Here is a 24,196-nt window from a genome sequence, read left to right as displayed (position 1 = left end):
GTATGATGTTTGAACTTAACTAAGTATCACTTGTTTATTTTTATGTTTGGGATGACATTCATAGAACAATGCATTTGTTTCTAAATATTGGATAGTTTTAAGCTAAAGCCATACATTACATCTATTTTGTACTACATCTTTGTAAATTCACTTTACACACGATTGTTTGTTGGCCACGACTGCTTCCCCATCTCTGTGCCCTCTCTGTTCTAGCCTCACCCATGGAGGACAGGTCAGTGTACTGTTTCAGCCAGTCACTCAGCACTCTTTATTGAGCTTCCCTGGGATGGAAACCCATACAAGGTGATCCATGTAGGAACAATACCGCACTGCTTTCCTTGCTGGAGCTCGGAGTGATGAGACTGAGCTCTAGGCAAGGGCAGTGACGTCAACGCCATACTCTCCCACGTCCAGAAAGTCTGTTCAAAGCAGTTGAAGATAAGAGTACATCCTATTGCCACAGCCACATACCTAAAGAGTAGAGTTTCTCATTTGTGAAGGGTTCCACTAGGACAGCCAAAACAGGGAGCTGGTCCATATTACAAGAGATAGTCTCCCTGGGAGGGAAGTGGAAATTGAGACAGTAGACAGGGGTGACATTTGTCTAAAGGGCCAGGATATAGGAAATTGCTCATAAAGTTTCAAATCTTTCCTCTTTTCAGTAGGAATCAGTCAGATACTGGACCAAAGTAGAGACGTTGTTACAAACTAAGGATACAACTAAATTGAGATAAAAACTGAGGGTCATAGACTTTAGAATGATCCCTGTTCCATTTTCAGCAGTGACAAGAACTGGTGACAGAAATTTTATCTCTAGCTAAGTAGGGTCTTAGGCCAAGTTATAAAGCTGACAGTTTTTGGACCTTCTTCCTGTTTTTTCTTTCCCACTATCCTATCATCTCCTACCCACATGCCTATTGCCTCATTCTCTTCTCAAGATGTCTTCAGCCCCACCTTGTCATGTTCTCTTGTTAACGTTTGTAAAGTAGTTAGAACAGAGCCTAGCTCATGATAAGGAATAGATAGGTTTGTTGAATAAAATAAAAAATTTTATAAGTAAATATTCCTCATTATTATCCCTAGAGTTCAATCTCTGGAAGGTGTTGATAATTCTAAATAAATAATTGGGACTCGGATGTGAATTAGACTTATTCCTACTAGGATGCATTTGCATTTAAAAAATAGAAGCCTGTTAATACAGGATTCTTACAGTGTGTCATGCAGACTTGGGGGGTAGCAAAGAGAACTGAGAAGGGCTCATTCCTCACTGCTGTTTGCTGTCACCTGGTTCTCCACCATCCAGCCTCCCTCTTCACGTGGTTCTCCAGTTAGGCACCTCTGCGCTGTTCCCAGTGACACCGGCAAGAATTTATATCTAATATTGAAATCCCCCCGCCCCTTTCAAACTGATTATGTTTCTTATTCATTCACAAATGCCTCAGCCTACTCATAAGACCTCTTTCTTATTCTTTATTAATCCACCCGGACATGCTACATTGGTCGCTCTTCCTGCATAAAATCCTTTACAATTAAGTGTCTTGAAAATATGTGTTTACAATGTGGTAAAACCAAGCACTGGTTGGACAGTGGGAGGAAAAAATTAGTAAAAGGCAGATAAAGCATTTCTGAGAATGCAGAAATTGTTAGAATGGTTACTAAAGAGTTGGCTTTTGAATGCTACAGTTTAGGCAGAGACTTGCTAAAATGGTCTTGTGTCACTCTCTTCAAGGAAAGAGCTCAGTAAATATTGTTTATTGTTTCCTTCAACAGAAAAACATTGTTTTGAAGAGCTCTGCTACTGCGTTGTTGGTTTTTCCTTTTGGAAATTAGATGTGTGGGTAGCAGCAGTATGTTCTATTTTAACATAACTTGTTTCTGTCTCTGGATTCTGTAATATTTTATACATAGATGTTTTATAATTTTAGAAAATGAGAGGTTAAATTATGACAACAGTATATTTACTTACACTATTCTTCAAAAAATAAACTGGATGAAAGCTAGGTGTTTCATGAAAGGCACTGTATGACAGCAGCTCCCAAATGCTAGAAGGAGCTGCCCTGCCACAACACGAGGCCAAGTCCAGCTTGTCAGTTATAAAGCAACTTAAAGTGGCTTCCAGTAGCAGCAACACAAACAGATTCCTGTGCCTGCCACACCTCAGACTCTGTATGTCATAGCTAAAAGTGGTTGCCCTGGCCTGCGTTGCTCAGTGGTTAGAGTGTCGGCCTGTGCATTGGAGGGCCGAGGCTTTGATTACTGGTCAATGGCACATACCTGGGTTGCAGGTTTGATCCACAGCCCAGGCTGGGCAAGTGCAGGAGGCAACCAATAGATGTCTGTCTGTCTCTCTCTCTCTCTCCCCAATCCCTCTCCACTCTCTCTAAAAATAAAACCAAAAAAACAAAAATCAATGGAAAAAATATCCTTAAGCAAGGATTAACAAAAATAAAAAATAAATAAAAACAGTGAGAATGTGTGGGTGAGCAAAGACAGGTGCCCAGAAGCTTTGGTGCCAGAGAAACATGAAGAGCACCTCGTCCTGGAGAGAGAATTGAGTGAGTCCTGTGACCAGCCCAGAGCTCTGATACCTATTCCAGAGGAGGTTAAGGGTCTGGGATCACCCAGATGTCAAGATGGGGGTTCATTTTAAGATGGAGTCACTTATGTTCCTCATGCTAGGCTATTTTCTGATTCCCAAGTAGTTGTTACCTTTTGTTCATCATATTCTAAGTTTTCCTAAACTATTTTGGGGAGTTTAGGTTCCTAGTGTCAATAAAGAAGAATTAACAAAGAAATTCCTTCCCCGTCATGTGACAGAGCTTAGGCATTTATTTCTTATCTTCTTCGGGAGCCTGACATTTAATTACTAGCAAGAAAGATTATAATTCAAAAGAAGCCTGGTGGAATTAGGGGGGGTAGGGGGCTCTGGTCAATTACATTAAAACTCTAAGTTAAGAGACTTCCGGTCAAGACGGCGGTGCAGGTAAACGCGGTATCGCGTCTTCCCACAACCACATCAAAGTTACAACTAAACTACAGAACAACCACCATTCAAAACTGCCTGAAATCTAGCTGAATGGAAGTCCTACAACTACGGAATTAAAGAAGCAGCCACATCCAGACTGGTAGGAGGGGCGGAGGCACGATGGGCTGGTCCCACACCCACGTGTGGCGGATAAAAATCAGGACACCTTGGCAGGGAAGGTCCTCCCTGAGGACTGAGGAGGTCCCCGTCCCACACCAGGTGCCCCACTCAGGGTTCCAGTGCCAGGAAGAGAAGTCCCATAACTTCTGGCTGGAAAAACCAGCAGAAACTGAGGCTCAGGGAAGCTGAAGCGGCTGGAGCCCCAGGCAGCTCCCTAAAGGGCCCACGCACGGACTGATCGGACTCTCTCCCTCTAAGCTCAGAGGGGAGGCAGCTCAAGGGGCGCCAGAGACATACAGGGAAGAACTGAGCTGTTTGGCACCGGAGCGAGGGCTGGAGAGAGGGCTTTCTCGGGGACAAACATGCTGTCAGAGGCCTTTGTTCCTTTGGTGAGCCCTTCCCTGTGGCGGCAGACAGTCTCCATATCTGGGACTCCAGAAACTTGGCTCACACTGGTAGCCCCGCCCTGGTGACTCCCTGAGGCCCCGCCCCACCCAACTTTCAGGCCCACCCAAGCTGTTGCCACTTGCTTAACCATAGGATTGGCCTGTCTTGGATCCTGCATCAGGTTTTTCCTAAATTCTTTCTAACAAGCAGCATCTGGTCTCAGCTAGCCCCATACCTCTCATTAAGTAATACACTGAAACAAACACAGGGAGGTAGCCAAAATGAGGAGACAAAGAAACAGGTCCCAAATGAAAGAACAGAACAAAACCCCAAGAAAAGAACTAAGCAAATTGGAGATAAGCAACCTAACAGATGCTGAGTTCAAAATACTGCTTATAAGGATGCTCAATGAACTTAGTGAGAACCTCAGTGAACTTAGTGAGGGTCTCAAGAGCATAAAAAAGGGCCAGTCAGAAATGATGGATGCACAGTCAGAAATGAAGGAGGCATTAACTGAAATAAAGAATAATTTACACAGATTCAATAATAGAGTACGTAAATCCAAGAAGCAAACCATCGATTTGGAATATAAGGAAGCAAAAAACGCCCAATCAGAACAGCAAAAAGAAAAAAAGCATCCAAAAAAATGAGGATAGTGTAAGGAGCCTCTGGGACAACTTCAAGCGTGCCAACATTCGCATCTTGGGGGTGCAGAAGGAGAAGAGCGAGAACAAGAAAAAGAAAACTTGTTTGAAACAATAATGGCAGAAAACTTTCCTAACTTGGTGAAGGAAACAGACATACAAGTCCAGGAAGCACAGAGAGTCCCACACCAAGACACATCATCATCAAAATGCAGAAAGTTCAAGACAAAGAGAGAATCTTAAAAGCAGCAAGAGAAAGGCAGCTAGTTACCTACAAGGGAGTTCCCATAAGGCTGTCAGCTGATTTCTCAGAAGAAACTTTGCAGGCCAGAAGGGAGTGGCAAGAAATACTCAGAGTGATGAAAAGCAAGAACCTACAGCCAAGATTACTCTATCCCGCAAAGCTGTCATTTAGAATCGATGGCCATATAAAGAGTTTCCCAGAAAAGAAAAAGTTAAAGGAGTTTATCACCACCAAACCGTTATTATGTGAAATGATGAAGGGTCTTTTTGAAGAAAAAGATAAAATATATGAACAAACAAAATGGCAATGAATACATATCTATCGACAATGGAATCTACAAACAAAATGAACAGGCAGAACAGAAACATTCTCATAGATACAGAGAACATTTTGTTGGTTGCCAGATGGGAGGTGGGTTGGGGGAATGGGTGAAAAAGGTGAAAGGATTAAGAAGTACAAATTCATTGCTAGACTGACAAACCTCAAAGGGAAAGGGGTTGTGGGGGGGAGGGTGGGAAGAAATAAACCAAAGAACTTAGATGCATAACCAATGGACACAGACAATAGTGTGGGAAAAGGCGGGAGGGGGGAGGAGGGGGTCAATGGGGGGAAAATGAGGAACATCTGTAATACATTCTACATTCAACAATAAAGATTTTAAAAAAACAAAAACAAAAAAAAACCTCTAAGTTAAGAAAAGAACTCACTATATCAACTTGCTGTGCATGGTTTTACTGTATAGTATGATGCTTGTAAAATAAAATTTAAGTAAAAATACTACTTTTTCTATTTACCTAGTACAGTATTGCTTTAGAATGCTTTGTATACAATGAAATGCAGCATTTTGTCATTATCAGTATTAATTAAAGTAGATTAACACTTAATGGCTAAAAGATTCAGTTTGTTGGCCAAATAATTTAACACAATTGTTTCAGAAAAGTAGTGAAATTATATTAGCAAAGGATGGACATCCCCATGTAACAAAAACTGAAGTGACTTAATTCGAATTTAATTCATAAACGTCATGTCAGCAAATGTTATTAAATGTGTATGTGCCAATTTTAAGGGTTAATTTTCTTTTAATGAAATCAAAACATTATTTTTGCACTAACATAACTTAAAGATGTGTTCTTCTTATTTGTTAAATAGACAAAAGATGCATCACAGGCAAGGTTGTTGTTTACTGGCAGCCAGACACACACACACACACACACACACACACACACACACCCCTACATACATACCTGGGGTTCTGTTGCTAGACTGTATTGTGATAGACAGCTAGTCTCAGTTTCATGTGCTGTTTCCTTCCATCCAGAATTTCTGGAAACATCTCTGCAATTTATTAGTATCCTGGGGCTTCCAGAAAAATTACAGTAAGTAGGAGAATTGGAAATAAGTAATATCACATATAAAATTATGTTGAGGGTACATTTCAGCTGCCTGGTTGCTAAAGCTTTAGGAATTGCTGCAACTACAGTGAGAATACAAGTCTGTGAGATGGAGCAGCAGCACATTTAGCTGTGCTGCTAGAGGCTCTTCAACTAGTCTCACTTTTGGTATTTTTGTTTTGAAGTGTTTTAGTCTGTTCCAGCTGCTGTAACAAAATACCATAGACTAGGTAGCTTAAATAAGAAATATTTATTTCTCACAGTTCTGGAGACTGGGAAGTCCAAGATGAGGATGCTAGCACTAGAGAACTCTCTGGGGTCTCTTTCATAAGAACACCAAGTTCATTCATGGTCACTTCACCCTCATGTCCTAACCTCTTAAAGACCCATCCTCCTAATACCATCACATATAGATTTTGGAGGGGACACAAACATTCAGTTCATAACATAGAGTAATTCTGCATTTTGGGAACTATTAATTTGTCACCAGAAAATGTTTTGCTTTACTTTTTTATAAAAACATGCTGTGCATGTTAAACTTCATTTGGATTCAGAGTCAATGATTTTTTTTATTATATATCAGGTTTAGTAATAAAAATTAGGGGGAAAATAATCTATTTTTTCCCAGTAAGCTACTAGAGTACATTCATAGGTAAGGGTGGTATAATTGTAGAGACCATTTTGTTGTTCTTACCCTACCTCAAGATAATTTAAGCAATGAAAATAATAAATTAATTTCTGGGTAGCTCTTAATGAGAGCTACAGAGAGAGCTTTTTTAAGCTGCAGCAAGGATAGGCTTAGAAATAGATTCAGAAATGTATTAAGTATCGCCCTGGCCCAATTGGCTCAGCGGTTAGAGCGTTGGTCTGTGGTACAGAGAGACCCAGGTTCAGTTCCCTCTAAGGGCATGTACCTCAGTTGCAGTTTGTCCCCAACCCCGGTTGGGTTTGTATGGGAGGCAGCCACTTGATGTGTCCCTTTCACGTTGATGTTTCTCTCTCTCTCTCTCTCTGTTCCCTCTCTCTCCCTCCCACCCTATCTGAACAAAAATGGAAAAATATCCTCGGGTGAGGATAAAAAAAAAAAGAAAGAAAAAAAAGAAATGTATTAAGTATGGACTTTAACAAAACTGTGAAAAGCCAAAAATAACTACTACTTTCATGCCTATTGTTTTAAGATACACCTAAGGACTCTCAGTATTTTTAATAAGATAGCTCTTGGATTACAACACTGATTTTTAAATTTTTTTATAGCTGCTAGGTGAACTGATCCTGGACAGACACAACTTTGCCATTATGACAAAGTACATCAGCAAGCCAGAGAACCTCAAACTGATGATGAACCTCCTTCGAGATAAAAGCCCCAACATTCAGTTTGAAGCCTTTCATGTCTTTAAGGTAAAGTGTAAGCTACAGATATAAAGTAGGCATTTGTTTTCCAGTTTCAAGTGACAAACTCCCTACTTTTTACTCTCCCTTATATTTGAGAAAAAGTAAAATAGGCAGTCTTTTGTTTTGCATGACTTAGGTGAAATTTTAGAGTTATTTTAATGAATGCCCATTTCTTTCTAAAAGGTTTCTAACTAATCCGTGTTTCTAATTTTTTTTTTTTACTGAGAAAATAGGTGGATACTGTTTCCCAAAAGTTACTGAAATATTCAGTGACTGAGCTAGAACCCAAACCCTGCGTGTGAGGATTTGAATGCTTTGCTTTCTGCCTTAAATGTTTCTTAACCTTAAATGAAGCTCTGCAGAAACACTTGAGTACTACTTACTTTCATTACTTATTCAGAAATGTTTCCGTGAATGCATTTTGCTGTGAAAGAAAACGCCCATGATACTTGCTATATCTTCCTAATACTTTTTTCTTTAATATGAGTAATAAAATGGCCTCCTAGAAACTTTAGACAACAGATTTTTGTACATTAGGGTTAGTGAGAAAAATCTAATCTATAATCCCATACTCCTAACCTAACTATTGTAAAGATTTTAGTAAATTTAATTTTTCTGTGCACATATTTGAAGGTGTTTTTCTGCAGCTCTGTTCATATTGTATAGAAAATTGATGTCAAATTTTATCACTGAGTGCTATGCCATCAGTAAACATTAATTCATTATCGTTATATGTCATTTCTAGAGCCAATAGTTCTGTTGGCATCATAGTTTATCACTGGACATATTTATTCTAGTTTACTTAAATATTCATGTGTTATTTATATTTAGGTTATTTCCATTTCTTTCTACAGTGAGTAATATTGCAATGAACATTTTATGTATCCAGCTAGATTGTTTTTTTGTAACATATTTAATATTATTTTTGGGGGATAAAGATCTAGAGTAGAATTAAGGGTTCAGAGAATTCTAGGCTTTTTTTTAGCCTTTATAATGTATATTCATTAATTGAATTTTTCAGTCTGTATGTGAGACATAGCAGTTTATAAGGTATGTAATTGATGCTTTGAAAGGTAAAAAAAATTTTAGTCCATCTTTGTGCTGCAGATCTTCATTGTCCAAAAAGTCATTAGAGCAATTTAAATCCAAAATTAATTTATAAATTTCATTCAATTCCATTCAAAATCCCAACAGGACTTTTCCTGAAACTTAACAAGCGAATTCTAAGATTTGCATGGAAGAGCAATGGCCTAGGATTATCTACAGTAATTTTGAAGAAGAACAGATAGGGAAAACCTTTGACCAGATTTTAAATTTACTATGCCTAGTCAAGATGGGTGAGTAGGAAAATAGTATATTTGCCTCCTCCCATGACCACATCAAAATTACAACTAAATTACACAACAACCATCATTGAGAACCACCTGAAGTATAGCTGAAAAGAAATCCCATAACTAAGGGTATAAAAAAGGAGCCACATTGAGACTAGTAGGAAGGGCAAAGACACAGAATGGGCTGGTCCCACACCCACACGTGGTGGTTAGGAATTAGGAGGGATATTTCTGCAGCCTAGGTCTCCCCTGTGGAGGAGGGGGTCTCAGCCCCATACAAGGCTCCCTAAACCAGGGTTTCATTGTGGGGAAGAGAAGTCCCCATAAATTCTGGCTGTAAAAAACAGCAGGGATTGTGGCTGAGAGGATTCCATGGTGAGAGGGAGGGATGCTGGAGTCCCAGGCATTACTCTTAAAGGGCCTATGCATGGACTTACTTGCTGATAGACTCAACTGCTCTGAGCTTCAGTGCTGGGGTAGTGACTGAAAAAGCACCAAGGACATATAGGAGGAACTGAATTGTCTGGCTCAGGGTGAGGGCTGGAGGGACAGCTTTGTTTCAGGCAGATGTGCTGACAGAAGCCATTGATCCTGATTGAGCCATTCCCCACCCAGCCTGCAGGCTCAGGCTGGCACCAAGTCTGAGTCTCTATCAACCTGGCTGAAACTTTTTGCCCTGCCCTGGTGATTTCCCACCCCACCCAACTTGCAAGCCCATCCAAGCCACTTCCAGTGGATTTTCTATACAAACAACCTGTCTTGGCTTATGGTTTGGACTTTACTAAATTCTCTCAAAGATTTACAAACCCCAAACAAGCAGCATCTGGCTTCAGTGTGCCCTGTACCTCTTGTTAAGTAGACCCAAGCCCGGCACTAGTGGCAGCCGGCCTCAGTTCACAGCTTGGCCTCTCTCAGTCACCTCCAAGCCCAGCATAAGCAGCAACTATTAGCAGATTACTTTGTAGCTCATAATAAGTGGCCCCAGGAAGGTCACGGGCAATGGCTGACCTTGGACTGCATCTGACCTACTCCTAAGAGACCCCAAAATGGGCACACTCAGTGGCCAGCTTCAGATCACACCAGAGCACCACCCAATCACCTCCATAAACAACATACCCAAAGGGTGGATTCAGCAGGCATCATAGCCCTGCTAGAGGGAATCCTGGTTTGTAAGGTCAGCCCCTGCACAACAGCTCCTCCACTGTAGACACGGTCAGTCCTGAGGGCCAGTCCCTCTCACTGGCAAGCCAATGGCAATCAAGGTTCAACTACAACAGGAGGGCAGAGACACACAACCCACACAGGAAAACACCTGGAGTACCTGGCTCAGGTGACACTGGTCCCACAAGACACCTACTACATAAGGCCACTCTACCAAGACTAGGAGACAGCTCTACCTAATACACAGAAAAAAAACTGGGAGGCAACCGAAATGAGGAGACAAAGATACATGTCCCAGATGAAAGAACAGAACTCCAGAAAAAGAACTAAACAAAATGGAGACAAGCAATCTACCAGATGCAGAGTTCAAAACACTGGTTATAAGGATGCTCAATGAACTTAAGGGGAGAGTAGAGGAAATCGGTGAGAACTTTAACAAAAAGATGTAAAACATGAAAATAAAGATAGAAAACGTAAAAATGAACCAGTCAGAAATGAAGAATACATTAGAAGGAATCAACAGTAGATTAGATGAAACAGTGGACTGAATCAGCAATTTGAAAGACAAGGCAGTGCAGAACACCCAATCAGAACAGCAAAAATGAAAAAGGGTCCAAAGATAGGAGAATAATTTAAGGGGCCTCTGGAACAACATCAAGCATACCAACATTTGCATCACAGGAGTACCAGAAAGAGAAGAGAGAACCTATTTGAAGAAATAATGATGGAAAATTTCCTCTAACCTGGCAAAGTAAATAGACACATAAGTCCAGGAAACCCAGAGAGCTCCAAACAAGATGAACTCAAAGAGGCCCATACCAAGACACATCATAATTAAAATGTCAAAGGTTTAACAGAAAGAAAGACACTTAAAAGCATCAAGAGAAATGCAGTTAGTGACATATAAGGGAGCACCCATTAGTCTGTCAGCTGATTTCTCAAGAGAAACTTTGCAGGTCAGAAGGGATTAGCACACAATATTGAAAGTGATGAAAAGCAAGGACCTACAACCAAGATTACTGTTCCCGGCAAAGCTATCATTTAGAATTGACTGACAGATAAAGAACTTCTCAGACAAGCTAAAGGAGTTCATCACCACCAAACCAGTATTGCAAGAAATGTTAAAGGGACTTCTTTAAGAAGACAAAGATAAAAAATATTAATAATAAAATGGCAACAACTACATACCTATCTACAATTACTTTAAAGGTAAATGGATTAAATTATCCCATCAAAAGACATAGAATATCTGAATGGATAAGAAAGTAAGACCCATATGTATGCTGCCTACAAGAGACCCACTTCCAATCAAAAGACACACACAGACTGAAGTAAAGGAATGGAAAAAGATACTTCATGAAAATGGAAACCAAAAAAAGCTGGGGTAGCAACACTTATATGAGACAAAATAGACTTTTAAACAAATTATCTGGCCCTGGCCAGATAATTCAGTTGGCTAGAGTGTTGTCCTGATATGCCAAGGTTTTGAGTTTGATCCCCAGTTAGGGCACATACAAGATTCAACCAATGGATGCATTAAATAAGTGAAACTATAAATCAATGTGTCTCTCTCTTTCTTCATCCCTCTCTCTATCTCGCTCTCTTAGAAATCAGTCAATAAATTTAAAAATTTTAAACAAAGGCTATAACAAGAGACAAAGGAGGACCTAGCAATTCCACTTCTTAGTATTTTTCCAAAGAAATCCCCAACACTAATATTAAAATTTATATGAATTCCTATGTTCATTGTTTACAATAGCCAAGATATGGAAGCAACCTAAATGTCCATTGATAAACAAATGGATAAAGAAGTGGTACATATATACATTGGAATATTACTTGGCCATAAAAAAGAGTGAAGTCTTGCCATCTGCAACAACATGGGTGGACCTAGAGGGTATTATGCTAAGGAAAGTAAGAAAGACAAATGCCATATGATTTGACTAATTTGTGGAATCTAAATAACAAATAAATGAACAAGCAAAGCAGAAGCAAACTTATAGATACAGAAAACATTTTGATGGTTGCCAAGTGGGAGGGGTTTGGGGAATGAGTGAAAAAGAGGACATGAATAAGGTGTGAAAATTGTCAGTTATAAAAACAGTCACAGGGATGTAAAGTACAGTATTAAGAATATAGTCAATATTGTCATAACTGTGTGGTGTCATATGGGTACTAGACTTACTGAGATGATCAGTTTGTAAGTTATATAAATGTCTAATCACTATGTTGTACACCTGAAACTAACATAATATTCTATGTTAACTGTAATTGAAAATAAAATATTATTTTAAAATATAAAACCTGAAATAGCCAACAGTATTAGAAAAAACTTATTATGGATTTATAATAAATGAAGACAATGTTGTATTGGCACAGAGATAGACAAATGAGAAATAAAACAGAGTAGAGGGCCTAGAAATAAACCTTAGTAAATATGAAACCTGATATTTGATAGTGGAAAGATTATAAAAATCAGTGAAGAAAGGGTTAACTATTCAATAAATGGTTCTAAGGTAAAGGATTATCCATAAAGAAAGCTCTATCCTCCATTATACTTAGAAATAAATTCTAGGTAAAGATCATATTTGAAAAGCAAAACTTTTAACTTTTAGAAGAGAAAATAGGGGACTGTCATTATGATTTTAGATTGGGAAGAATTCCTTTAAGAAGAAATAAAAATCATAAAGCATAATGGAAAATATTAATAAATTTGACCACATTAACATTTAAAACTTCTGCTGAAAAAGACATCATAAGCAAAGTGAAAAGACAGGATGCAATGTAATACATATAAGTTATAAATCATTAAGAAAAAGTCAGCCCTGGCCCATTTTACACAGCGGTTAGAGCATTGGCCTGCGAACTGGGGAGTCCGGGTTGGATTCCTGCTAAGGGCACATACCTCGGTTGCAATTCACCCCTGGCCCTGGTTGGGGTTGTGTGGGTGGCTAGCAATTGATGTGTATCTCTCACATTGATGTTTCTCTCTCTCTTTTCCTCCCTCCCTACCTCCTGTCTATCTGAAGATAAATGCAAAATATAGATATAGATATAGATATAGATATAATCTCCTCAGGTGAGGATAAAAAAGAAAAGAAAAAGACAGACAATTCAGTAGAAAAATGGGCAAAGGATACAAGTTGATAATACAGATGAGGAAACCTGTAATTATGAAAATGGCCACTAAAATAGCCATGAGATGTCACTTCACATTCCTCATATTGACAAAAATGCTTAAGTCTGATAATATCAAATTTTGGTAAGGTTGGAGGGCTGTGGGAATTCTCATACACTGTAAGTTGGTCCGACCACTTTGGAGAGCAAGTTAGCAAAATTAAGAATTGAAAGTCTGCATACCCCTCAACCCTGAAATCTCTTTCTAGTAATTTCTTAGAGACACTCTTGCAAATACGCATAAAGAATCATGTACAAAAGTGTTCACTGCAACATTGTTTAGAATGTTGTAAAATGAGGAAAAAAACATTGATGGGCATCAAAAGGAAACTGGGAAAATAAAAATAGTGACATAGTCATATAACTGCTTATTTTAATGGGTTAAAATGAATAGAGTCAGATGAATTAGTTATGGATAAACCTCAGAAACTTTGAGTGGGATAAACAAACATTAAAAGGATATTAATTAAAGTCAGAAAACCTGGAAAGACAATACCATATGTGGATTCATATATATGCAGTTATAGTTTAAGATGTGCAGAGGTGCCTGGCTGGTGTGGCTCAGTGGATTGAGCGTCATCCAAAGGACTAAGAGGTCCCAGTTTGATTCCTGGTCAGGGCACATGCCTCGGTTGCAGGCCCAATCCCCAGTAGGGGGCGTGCAGGAGGCAGCCAACTGATGTCTCTCTCACATTGATGTTTCTCTCTCTACCTTCCTCTCTCTAGAAAAATAAAAAAATAACCTGCAGGGGAGGGTTAGGGAAGAAAATGGTATTGTGAAGAAGTGTCCAATAGCCTTTAATTGTATATGTAATATTTTATTTTTAAAAATCTTAATTATTCCAGTGCTCTTCTCTGTTAGAATTATTTAATAAAAAAAAAAATGCACAAATTTGATTAAACAAAAATAGACTGCGATAGGACTGGAAAATGCCTATTTAATATAAAATGATGTATCTTCTTAAGACCCTTTTGCCTGAAAGGCTGTGTGTCATGTCATTCAGCTTCCATGGAATTTTAATATCTCATCCTAGAAGAGACAAGCTTTATATAATTGTGTTTAAAAATGCACTATTAGCTCTGGCCTGTTTGGCTCAGCATGAGAGTGCCGGCCCGTGGACTGGACAGTCCTGGGTTCGGTTTCCGCTAAGGGCAAGGAGTACCTTGGTTGCAATTTGTCCTTGGCCCCAGTTGGGGTCGTGTGGGTGGTGACCACTCGATGTGTCTCTCTCACATCAATGTTTCTCTCTCTTTCTTCCTCTCTCTCTCCCTCCTGCTCTATCTGAAGATAAATGCAAAAATGTCTTAGGGTAATGTCCTCGGGTGAAGATTAAAAAAAAAAATGCACCATTAGCCCTGGTTGGTTTGGTTCAGTGGCTAGAGTGTCGGCCCGCAGACCAAAGAGTCACGGGTTCAATTCCAGTCAAGGGCACATACCTCGATTGTGGTTTGATTCTCTGCCCTGGTCAGGCTCATGCGGGATGCAACCAATCAACGTGTCTCTCATACCTCAGTGTCTGTCTGTCTCTGTCTCTCTCTCTCTCTCTCTCTCTCTCTCTCTCTCTCCTCCTCCTCCTCCTCCTCCTCCTCCTCCTCCTCCTCCCTCCCACTCTATCTGAAAATAAATAGAAAAATGTCCTCGGGTGAGGATTTTTTTAAAAATGCACTATTATAGAAGGATTCAGTGGGTGGCCAAATAGAAATAACCTACTTCCATCTTTTGAGATCAGAATTTAGATCATCTAATGATTGGACAGTCAGTACATTTAAAAATAGTTGACTGCTTGTTTACTTGAATGTGTTTATAAACTGGTCCTACCCTGTATCCCAACTATATTCCTTCCACTGAAATGTGAACTGAATTGTTTACTTGTCAAAAATAATATTTTGTTATTTAGAAAAAGTAACAGCTAAATCTTAGAGTTTTTTTACAGTTATTTATTAATAGTTTTCTTCCCAAAGCACCTTCCGTAAGGTACAGAAAATGTGGAACACATTGCTAAAAATGTCTTTGTCAGATTATTAGTGTCACATTTTCATTAGCTTGCTGATAAGTTCAAGGACTGGAATGAGTTACCATTCATGTGCTTTCTCCTGTTGACAGCAGGGTGGTGTGGGAAAGAACTGGATGGAAGTTAGGAGGCCTGGGTCTTTGTTCTGGCTCAATTGGCAGCAGTGGCTTTGGGCAAATTCATTTGGATCCATTTCCTCACTTATAAAATGAGTTACATTGAAGTGTAAAGCCTAGGTCTAAGATACTAGGTTCAGGTGATTTTGTCTCTGTCATCCTGGCTCTCCCGAGCTCTGCCCATTATGAATGTAGGAATCAACTATGAGCTGATCTTCTTCCTTTCCCTTCTCTGTCAACCTCCTGAATGGCAAAGGACATGTTGCCATTTCCCACCAAACCATGTAGGGGTGTGGGTGGTCTGTACCATTCTGCTCACCTCTCAGAGCTGCTGGAACTTGGGATGACTGACGCAAAAACTGGTCTTAAGTGTATTATTCTGTCATTCACATCCTAGCCATTGGCCATAACAGCCATCTCGATGAAAACAAGAAGCTCTACCCTAGCTTATTCCAAAAGTCAAAGGCCAGCTTGATGATTCACCTTTAAAAAGTATACAGAACAAGAAACATCCTACTTGAGAATAATTTCCATGTGATCTCACCGAAAAGAATGCAGAATTACACATGAATTTGGTGAAATATTAACCATAAATTACCCACTTCCTTAAGAACCCATCTTTTCAAGCAGACTGACTGTCACAGTCACAGTGCACCAAGTCTAAGTCTGCTGATGGGGAAGCCGTTGAGACCATGTGGATTTAGGAATCAGCTGTGAGCTGATTGAATAATAATACTTTTTCTAAAAATGTTAACAGTACATTGAAAAAGTGTTTATATCAACTGATGTTTCATCAACTACTTTTAAATAGTGTCAAAATATTCTAATATTGCATTGCTCATATTTGTATTCATTTGTGAAGGTAACTCTTTAAAATAAAAAGGTCTTATTTTACACTTGCACAGAATGGCCTTTTGTTTTGAGTAACTTCTGTGTAACTATAACAAGAGCCCCAATTTGAAATCCATGTACAGAACTCTCCAGGCTTATAGCATGCATCACGGACAGGAAGGTTGGCAAAGCAGAAGGCTAGCCCTCCAATATTGGGTCTACCACAAATTTCTTGTGGCAAAATAGAGCTTGAATAAAATGAATGAATATGTGAGTGAAATAAGCACTTTTTTGTTTTTTATTGTCAAAAACACTTGGGCTTACAATACAGTGCAAAATATTCTTGGTTTTCTGAGCTAAAAATATTTGAATTATGGTCATGATATTTGCCTTTCTCCAAAAATCACATTTCTGAGATGTTGTATAAATTAAGGGACCCAAACAATAAGACTGCATTCTAAAAAGAAAAGTCACAAGTAGTTTCATTTTGGGGAGGGTCCAAAATAGCATTTAAAAAAAAATGGGTACAGCCCTGGTCAGTTTGGCTCAGCAGTTGAGCGTCGACCTGCGGACCAGAGAGTCCCAGGTTCGGTTCCCGCTAGGGGCACCGTACCACACACACAAAAAAATTCTCTCTCTCTCTCTCTCTCTCTCTCTCTCTCTCTCTCTCTCTCTCTCTCTCTCTCAGCTCTGGCTGGTTTGGCTCAGCAGTTAGAGTGTTGGCCTGTGGACCAAAGAATCTTGGTTTCTATTCCAGTCAAGGGCACATACCTCGGTTGCAGTTCCATCCCCAGCCCTGGTCAGGTAGTATGGGAGGCAACCAGTCGATTCTCTCTCTCTCTCTCTCTCTCTCTCTCTCTCTCTCTCTCTCTCCCCTCCTTCTCCTCTTTCTTCCTTCCCTCCCACTCTATCTGAAGATAAATGAGGAAAAAATATCCTGCCCAGCAGGTGTGGCTCAGTGGTTAAGCATCAACCCATGCACCAAGAGGTTGCCAGTTTGATTCCCAGTCAGGGCACATGGCCAGGTTGTGGGCCCAGTCCCCAGTGGGGGACGTGCAGGAGGCAGCCAGTCAATGTTTTCTCTCAACAATGTTTCTATCTCTCTATCCCTTTCCCTTCCTCTTTCTCTCTCTCTAAAAAAAAAAAAAAAAAAAAAAAAAAAAAAATCAATAAAGCAAAAAAATTAAAAAAGGAAAAAAAAACCCTCAGAGTAATGGAAAATAAATGGGTACAGCACAGAACCAAAAAACTCTCTATATTGAACATATATTCAAAAGATTTGGTTTCCCATACATTGGTTTAGAAGTGTATTCCTTATTAAATGGTTTATCTCAAACCTTGATCGGGGCCCTCTAGTGTCCCAGTTGCCCCTAAGGAGTCATGCAGTGTTGCTTCAAATCAGCAACTACCTTTAGAGGCAGCAGAGTTCAGAAGCCATAAAAAATAAGGAAAAATTTTAAACTTGAAACAAATTTAACATTTTTAGGTCTTTTGTACAGTGTATGGATTGAATGGAGTTGATCCAATGATGCCTGTCTGCAGATTCCAATACATTTTATATTTATTTCAGTTTGGTACAGAGTAGCTTAGTTTGCCTAATGTATTTAATCTTTTTAAAAAGAAAGACTGTTATGAGTTATTTATGTAGTTACCACAAATGCCAGACAATTTCTAGCTAAAACTTCACAGCAACTCCCTTGTAAACAAATATAATCAGAGGAGCCACACATTTGGCTCCAGTATGTGATTTCCTAACATACTCATACATCAGGCATTTTGTGTAACATTGTAAATGAGCCTGATGGCGAAACACTCAGCATTTTGAAGAGTGAGAAGCCCAGAGTATGAGAGAGCCCTGAGAGCTGCAGAGCATCGATACCTTTATGGGTATTCTGGCCACATAATCATATGTGTAACATCTAATGAGGAGGTATGTCCATTGCAAAATACTGTACCAATCAATATTACAGTTTTGAGTGATTGTGTCCTATTATAGTTGTTGCTGCCTTTTATTGTGTAGCTAAGTTATTAGTCCAGGATCATGGTTTCAACCAGGAGTACATATAAGAATCTTTGTGGAACTTTATAAAAATACAGAATGCCATCTCCAGCTCAGATCTACTGAGGTGGAATCTCTGGGAGGAGGGGCCTGGTCGTTGTAAACAATAAAGCTCCACATACACAAGGAAACAGTAACATTAGTGACCTCCAGGGAGGGAAGGTGAGGGGAAGACTTTTCCCCTTTGCCCTTTTTGAATTTTCAGCCAGATGAGTAATTAAATATTAAGTAGATTAAATATACTGCATATACTATGTTAAATATATTATGTATATTGAGTATATTATATTCAGTATAATATATTTAATTACAATTTAAAATATATAATTATATATAATTTAAAATATATTTTTATATAGTGTATAGAAAATGGATACGAATGGGAATTACTTATTTTCCTTAATGAGGAAGTAGGATCCAGACTTTCTACATTGTACTAACATAAGTACCACATGAACAAGTGGGATCCAGGTTGTCCCTGAGGTACGTTCCTTGTCTCTGTATTTGTTTCTCTATGTTTCAGGTGTTTGTGGCCAGTCCTCATAAAACACAGCCTATTGTGGAGATTCTGTTAAAAAACCAGCCCAAACTCATTGAGTTTCTGAGCAGCTTCCAGAAAGAAAGGACGGACGATGAGCAGTTCACTGATGAGAAGAACTACTTGATTAAACAGATTCGAGACTTGAAGAAGACGGCCCCTTGAGGTCTCACCCAGTTCCCTGCCACAGCCACCGTCTCGTGTTTAGTTTGTACAAGAAGTGTTGTTTCATAAAGTAATCACTCTTGGGAAGGCTTTTGGGGTGCCTATTTTTTCTCAATTTATTTTTCAGGGTAGATGGATATAAGCATTTAAATAAAAAAAAAAATAACCTAGAATAATAGATTCACTTTAATCAAGGCTGTGATTATGTGAAATTAGAGCCATTGTATTAGAAGTTGATCAAAGCAACTGTAACCCTTTGTGGATGAGAGGCAGCTGGGCCATGGGCTTGCAGGCCTGGGCTTTCAGTCCCCATGAGCCCTAAGGAAGAGCCCCAGTGATGGGTCACGGAGTCCTCACAGGACTAAACTCTCAGAGCAGAGCTGGGCATGGGCACGGAAGGCATGGGACTATTTTACTTATCTGCACTGAGGCAGATTTGTTAAGGCTCTGAAAGATCTGAGAAAATAATGCTCATGTTTTCAGTCATTACATATTCTTGTTCCCTGCCCATATCTTTTAACTCTAATTCATAGTTCCTGACTTCCTAGGAAACTGATGTCCACCTCCCTGCTCAGCCCTCCTTTCTGCTCACTATCCCACAGTTCATCCCAAGGGATGTCCTCAGCATGCCTGACTCCTGGACCCCTCACTCCACCCTGTGGTAGGGAGAGCACAGAACCAAGGACTTACAGGGGCACAGGGGCATCGAGGTCCCATGTGGTGTGACCTGCTCACTGGAGAACTTGGAACGGATAGTTAAGAACCGCAGTTCTAGCTATAGTCATTGATGTGTCATACTGACTTCTATAGCATTCATAAATGTTTTGGAATGTTTCATTCATAGTTCTTATTATGGGAAAATTGTTTTGTGGTGAAAGTGTATTTCAGAGTAGGAATCATTGCATCAGGATGCGTAGCACGTTTAAAACTATGGGCCAGAGGGTAGCACAGGCCTTTAAACCACTTCTATAAATAAAGGAGCAGTGCCATTGGGAGGGCAGAAAATGCATGAAAAATTGTCAAATGACTAAAGACATTGTTTAGTTTGTTTTCTAATAAGCTGTCACTCCTAATTTCCCATTAAAGTATTCAGTGAAAAGGTAGAAAATATTGGGTGTTATGTTCTTCAACCAGATGTCTCTCCACCCAGAGAGGGAATGATCCCTCAGGATCAGTGCCCTCTGTAGATTTTGCATCTGAACAATTACCTGGCAGGGTTTCACCCATCTTGGCTAGGACACAAGTTCATGTTCTGTGTGCAGCATGGAATCTTGAGGCAGATGGTGTGGGACCTATGGGACCTTCTGGTAGCCGCTCTGGCCAACACGTGGGAGGGTCAGCCACAGCCCATCTGATGCCCTTCATTAGTCACCGAGGTCTGATTACTTTTATAATGTTCCCAGACAGTCAAAAGTCTCTTAGAGTTTGTCTTTTCTGGCTTTCTAATTTAATTAAAAGAGATAACTATATTTTAAAAAACAAAGGCACAATAACCATTGGAAATGTATTAAATACTGTCCCACATCATGGGACATGTGTTTTCAGTTGCAAAACAAAGCCTTGGTATAATCCTTTTTTGATATATAAAACATTTTATTTTCTCTGGGTTTGAATTAGCTCTTTCCTAGCAACCTTTATCCTAGTTTAGTGCCTGTCAGACAAAACTTGAGTGTTGAGAGACAATGGATGAAGGAGCTGGGTTTTGCTGTAATACAGATTTGTAAAGTACTCATGTGAAAGAGGGAGCAGGAGGGTCACGGTCAAAATATGCTTGCACAGAATTCACTGTAAATATTGTGAGAACTGAATTTTGAAAAGGTCATATTTAATAAACTATTTCAAAAGCACACATTTAAAATAAAGACTGACTAAATAAAAAGGCCCCGTGTACTCCATGGTCAGTTTGTATGTCCCGTGTCTGTGTTCAGAGCCGCAAACCAGAAAGCCCGAGGCGAGCCCCACAGCCCTGGTGGGGTTCAGGCTGAAGGCCCCCGACCATCTCCCTGTGCGCTGCATTGTCAGCACCCCAAGTGGTGCTAACTGCCATTCACCGAGCACCGGCGGCACTGAACATACACATCACATTATCGCTGCCTCATGACAGCCAGAGTCATTCTCATTTTATATTTGAGGAAACTGAGGCTCTGATCAGTTAATAATCCCAGACAGCAGGGCTAGACCTGGAAGACAAACCCATGGTGGCCTGAGGCCAAACTGCTCTTCCCTTTCATCATCAAGGCTGTGAGCTTGGGAAGGTCCAGTGTCAGGGACAACTTTGTTCCCTACCCCCCTGCTGCCTGGGAGGCGTCTGGGGGGTTAAGATCCTGGAGTGAAGCCAGAAGGAATTGAGATCATCATGTTCTTGGATGAGACTCCCGGCGAAAGCCAGGCGTTTGCCCAGACGTTAGGGTTACCCTTGGAGAAAAGGCCGAGTGGCACGCAGCCCTTGTCCAGCTGTTCTTGACGGGCAGCCTCATGGATTCACATCCTTGGAGGGCTGGGGGGGGGGGGTAGATGCTGGGGAGTGGCGGGTGAGCTTTGCAGAGCCTCTGTCACTAGCCAAACTGGTTTGTCCGTGTGACACACAGCTGCTCTGAGCCATTGTGCAGTCAGGAAATTTCACAAGACCTGAAAGCAATTGTAATAATGTGAATGAAAATGAAACTTAAAAATTACTAGAATTTTTTAATACAAAAAGAGTGATTTCAGAATAGATTTACAGATCTCTCCAGTCTATTATATTAAAGGAAATTAGATTTTTATATCTTTTGTTTTTTCTCTTTTATTCAAAAGACCATTGTACATGTACCTTTTCTTCTACATTTTTTCAGGAGTGTTTTTGGCTACTGGAGTGAGAGGCCTATAGCTGGATAAAGGTCTGAAACATATAAAAAGACCTTGAAAAGCTAGACTTGATCTTGAAAAGATCAGATGGATATGAACACAATAACGTTGTTTTGAAATATGGACAGGGCTGTTATGTAACTGCTGTGATGGAAGCGAAGGAACACAGGATGACCATCCCGGCTGGGCCTCTGCGGGCACCTCACTCCGTTGTGTGAGTGTCCACGTTGCAGAGAACACTGGCTCAGGCCAGGCAGCTGCAGCAGTGGCAGGGTGCAGGGCCAGCCTGACCCCCGAGTCCACATCTTCGCAAACTGGGCCTCCTGTCCAGGCTGCCTCTGCCAGGCTGCTCTCTACCCCAGGGACAGACACTTCATTCATTTCGGCTGCCAAGGGAAAGGAGGAATCCTGGAACCCAGTGCTGAAGGGTGACTCAGTGCAAAGAATTCGGCAGAGATTCATTCACGGGTGGGTAACTGCTCCACGTGGCTGTCATGTTGGAAGGTTGAAAATCCTGTGAATGGGATAGGGACCCCAGCCTCGAATTTTTCTGTCACTCTGAGCAATCCCTTGACGACACAGATAATAATTCAAACTGCAGTTCTACATCGACTTTTGTTTTCTTGGCTTACCTTTGGGGTTGGACATAACATTCCCTTGGATTTCCTGATAGGATCGATTGCTGCCCAGCCAGTCTTTCCTGCATGTCACATTCCTTGGGGGCCTACCGCCAGGGAGTTGCCGCGAGAAGTCCTGATGCAGGTCCCTCTGGCTCCTGTTGGGAGCTCCTGTGCCTCATCTCCGCCTCCCGGGGAGGAGGGTCACAAAACCATACAAAAATACACAACCCCTTTACCATTAATTCAATATCCATTGTAATTTAACCACTACACTGTGAGTCATTGTGTTATTTATTATTTTTGTTAATCCTCACCCGAGGATATTTTTTTCCATTGATTTTAGATAGAATTGGAGGGAAGAAGGAGGGAAGGAGGGAGAGAGAAACATCGATGTGAGAGAGACACATTGATTAGTTGCCTTCTGCATGCACCTCAACTTGGGCTTGGGATAGAACCTGGAACCAGGTACTGCAACCCTGGTTTGTGCCCTTGACTAGGAACCAAACCTGTGACCCTTTAGTATATGGGTTGACGCTCTAACCACTGATCCACACTGGCCAGGGCCATTATGTTATTTTTAAAAGCTGTGAACGTAGGGGCCCTTTGGGAGAATATGTTGTCATACTTATTAATTTATCCTTTAGAGAAAGTAGGAAAAATGAGTTCTCCTAGTTTTAGTTCTGAAATTTAAAGCCTAAAGCAACCAAAATATTTATTTATTCAAACGCTTGTTTATTCATTTAATCCAACACCCATGAACTCATTCTCCATGCTCATTAGGGTTGACTAGGAATTAGAACCAGAGTGACATGCCAGGTTACTGGGAGCGGGGTAAGCAGCCTCTGCAAGGCCATCCCCCTGGGCCCGAGCCAGCAGGGCAGGGAAGGGGAGACGTGAAGTGGGAGCCAGGAGAAAGGAGATGGGCTGCAACCCATGCTGCCTTGGCCTGCCGGCCTGCGCCTTCAAGGGCGTTACCAAGAGTTCCCCAGGCCAAGCGCAGGTTAGGAGAAGCTGATGGCGGAGGTCCAGGTGGGTTGTCCTACCTACCCTGTAGGCCACAACAACCTGGGCACCAGCCTTCCAGGGCTCAGTGTGGCTGCCCTTCACATCACCTTGCAACCGACAGCTTCTCTTGAGACTGTGCCAAATTCATTTGTTTTGGGGATGTGCTCCAGCTCAGCTTGAACTGACATCTCAAACCACCACTGTGCTGTACTGAGGAAACTGTCCACAGTCTCCTAATATCCTCCCCTCTCAAGAGCTCTGTGCTTTCCTCTCGAGTGACACGGGAGGTTGGTACGAAGTCAGTGGAACCACGGGGACTTGGGGGACAGCCACGTCTGGATCTAACCCTGGCCCCGCTACTCATACTTCACCTTGAGCATCACTGAGCTTCTGTTTCCTACTGGTAACATGAAGCAAAAGAGGGCTTGCCTCGCGGGGTGGCCTTGGAATCAGTGAGAGACACGGTGTGCGACTTGCCAGCCCAGGAGATGCTCCCATGTCATCCGCAGTCACCCAAGGGGCTCACCACCAGCGAAGAAAGAATTTCACTTCAGTGTGGAATCTGGGCAGGAGCCACAGGCGCAGGAGTCGGAGAATGGCAAGGCGTGTCCCCGGGCGCATGTGGACACGTGGAGGCGGCAGGGAGGGGAGCCTTGAACGTGGTCCTGGGGCAGCTGGCGTCTGAGCAGGGCGCAGGGGGGGAGCAGCCGCGGCCAGGGCCTCTCAGAACAGCGGCCGCTGACAGTCCTGCTCCTTAGGTCCTGTTCCCAGATGCTTCGCAAGTCCTCGGCTCAGTCCTCGGCGCCACGCTAGGCGGCACGCGCGCTCGCCCGGTGTGCAGATGGGAAGGCAGAGGCCCGGGCCTGTCCAGGGAGCAGGCGGAGCACAGGCCGCCCCAGGGCCCGGAGGCAGGAGCCGAGGACGCGGGAGAGATTTAGGACACCAGGTCGCCCCGCACCATTTCTGGGAGGTAAGGGCGGGGCCGCGGGCGCCTCGCAGGGACTGGGCGCCGGGGCGTCCCCGCCGAGAGTCCAGTGGTTGGGCAAGTGAGTCCCAGCTCGGGAAAGGCATGGGCCAGAGGTACTGAGTGGGGGGTGGTCACTGAGATTTGGGAGCAGCGAAGTCTGAGTGAGG

At 41.5% G+C, this 24,196-nt stretch overlaps 1 protein-coding gene across 8 annotated transcripts in view; it reads left to right on the top strand.

Annotated features, from left to right (window-relative positions):
* The window catches only part of CAB39L (calcium binding protein 39 like), a 146,944-nt gene extending 125,423 nt beyond the window's left edge, over positions 1-21,521 (top strand). For 4 of the 8 annotated variants that reach the window (XM_036250118.1, XM_036250117.1, XM_036250120.1 and 1 more), the window contains 2 exons: positions 7,066-7,209; positions 18,414-20,456. In XM_036250118.1, the coding sequence (XP_036106011.1) occupies positions 7,066-7,209; positions 18,414-18,593 (324 nt within the window). In that variant the 3' untranslated portion in view covers positions 18,594-20,456. Of the gene's footprint in view, positions 1-7,065; positions 7,210-8,397; positions 8,435-18,413; positions 20,457-21,424 lie in introns of those variants that run through there. The other 4 variants (XM_036250115.1, XM_036250114.1, XM_036250116.1 and 1 more) reach the window with 3 other exon arrangements.
* Positions 21,522-24,196: the final 2,675 nt, after the last annotated feature.

The sequence above is a fragment of the Molossus molossus genome, unplaced genomic scaffold (genome assembly GCF_014108415.1).
Source record: "Molossus molossus isolate mMolMol1 unplaced genomic scaffold, mMolMol1.p scaffold_m16_p_9, whole genome shotgun sequence".
In the NCBI taxonomy this organism is placed as follows: Eukaryota; Metazoa; Chordata; class Mammalia; order Chiroptera; family Molossidae; genus Molossus; species Molossus molossus.
Note: the sequence above shows the minus strand (reverse complement) of the source record. Positions and strands in the feature narration are given on the sequence as shown.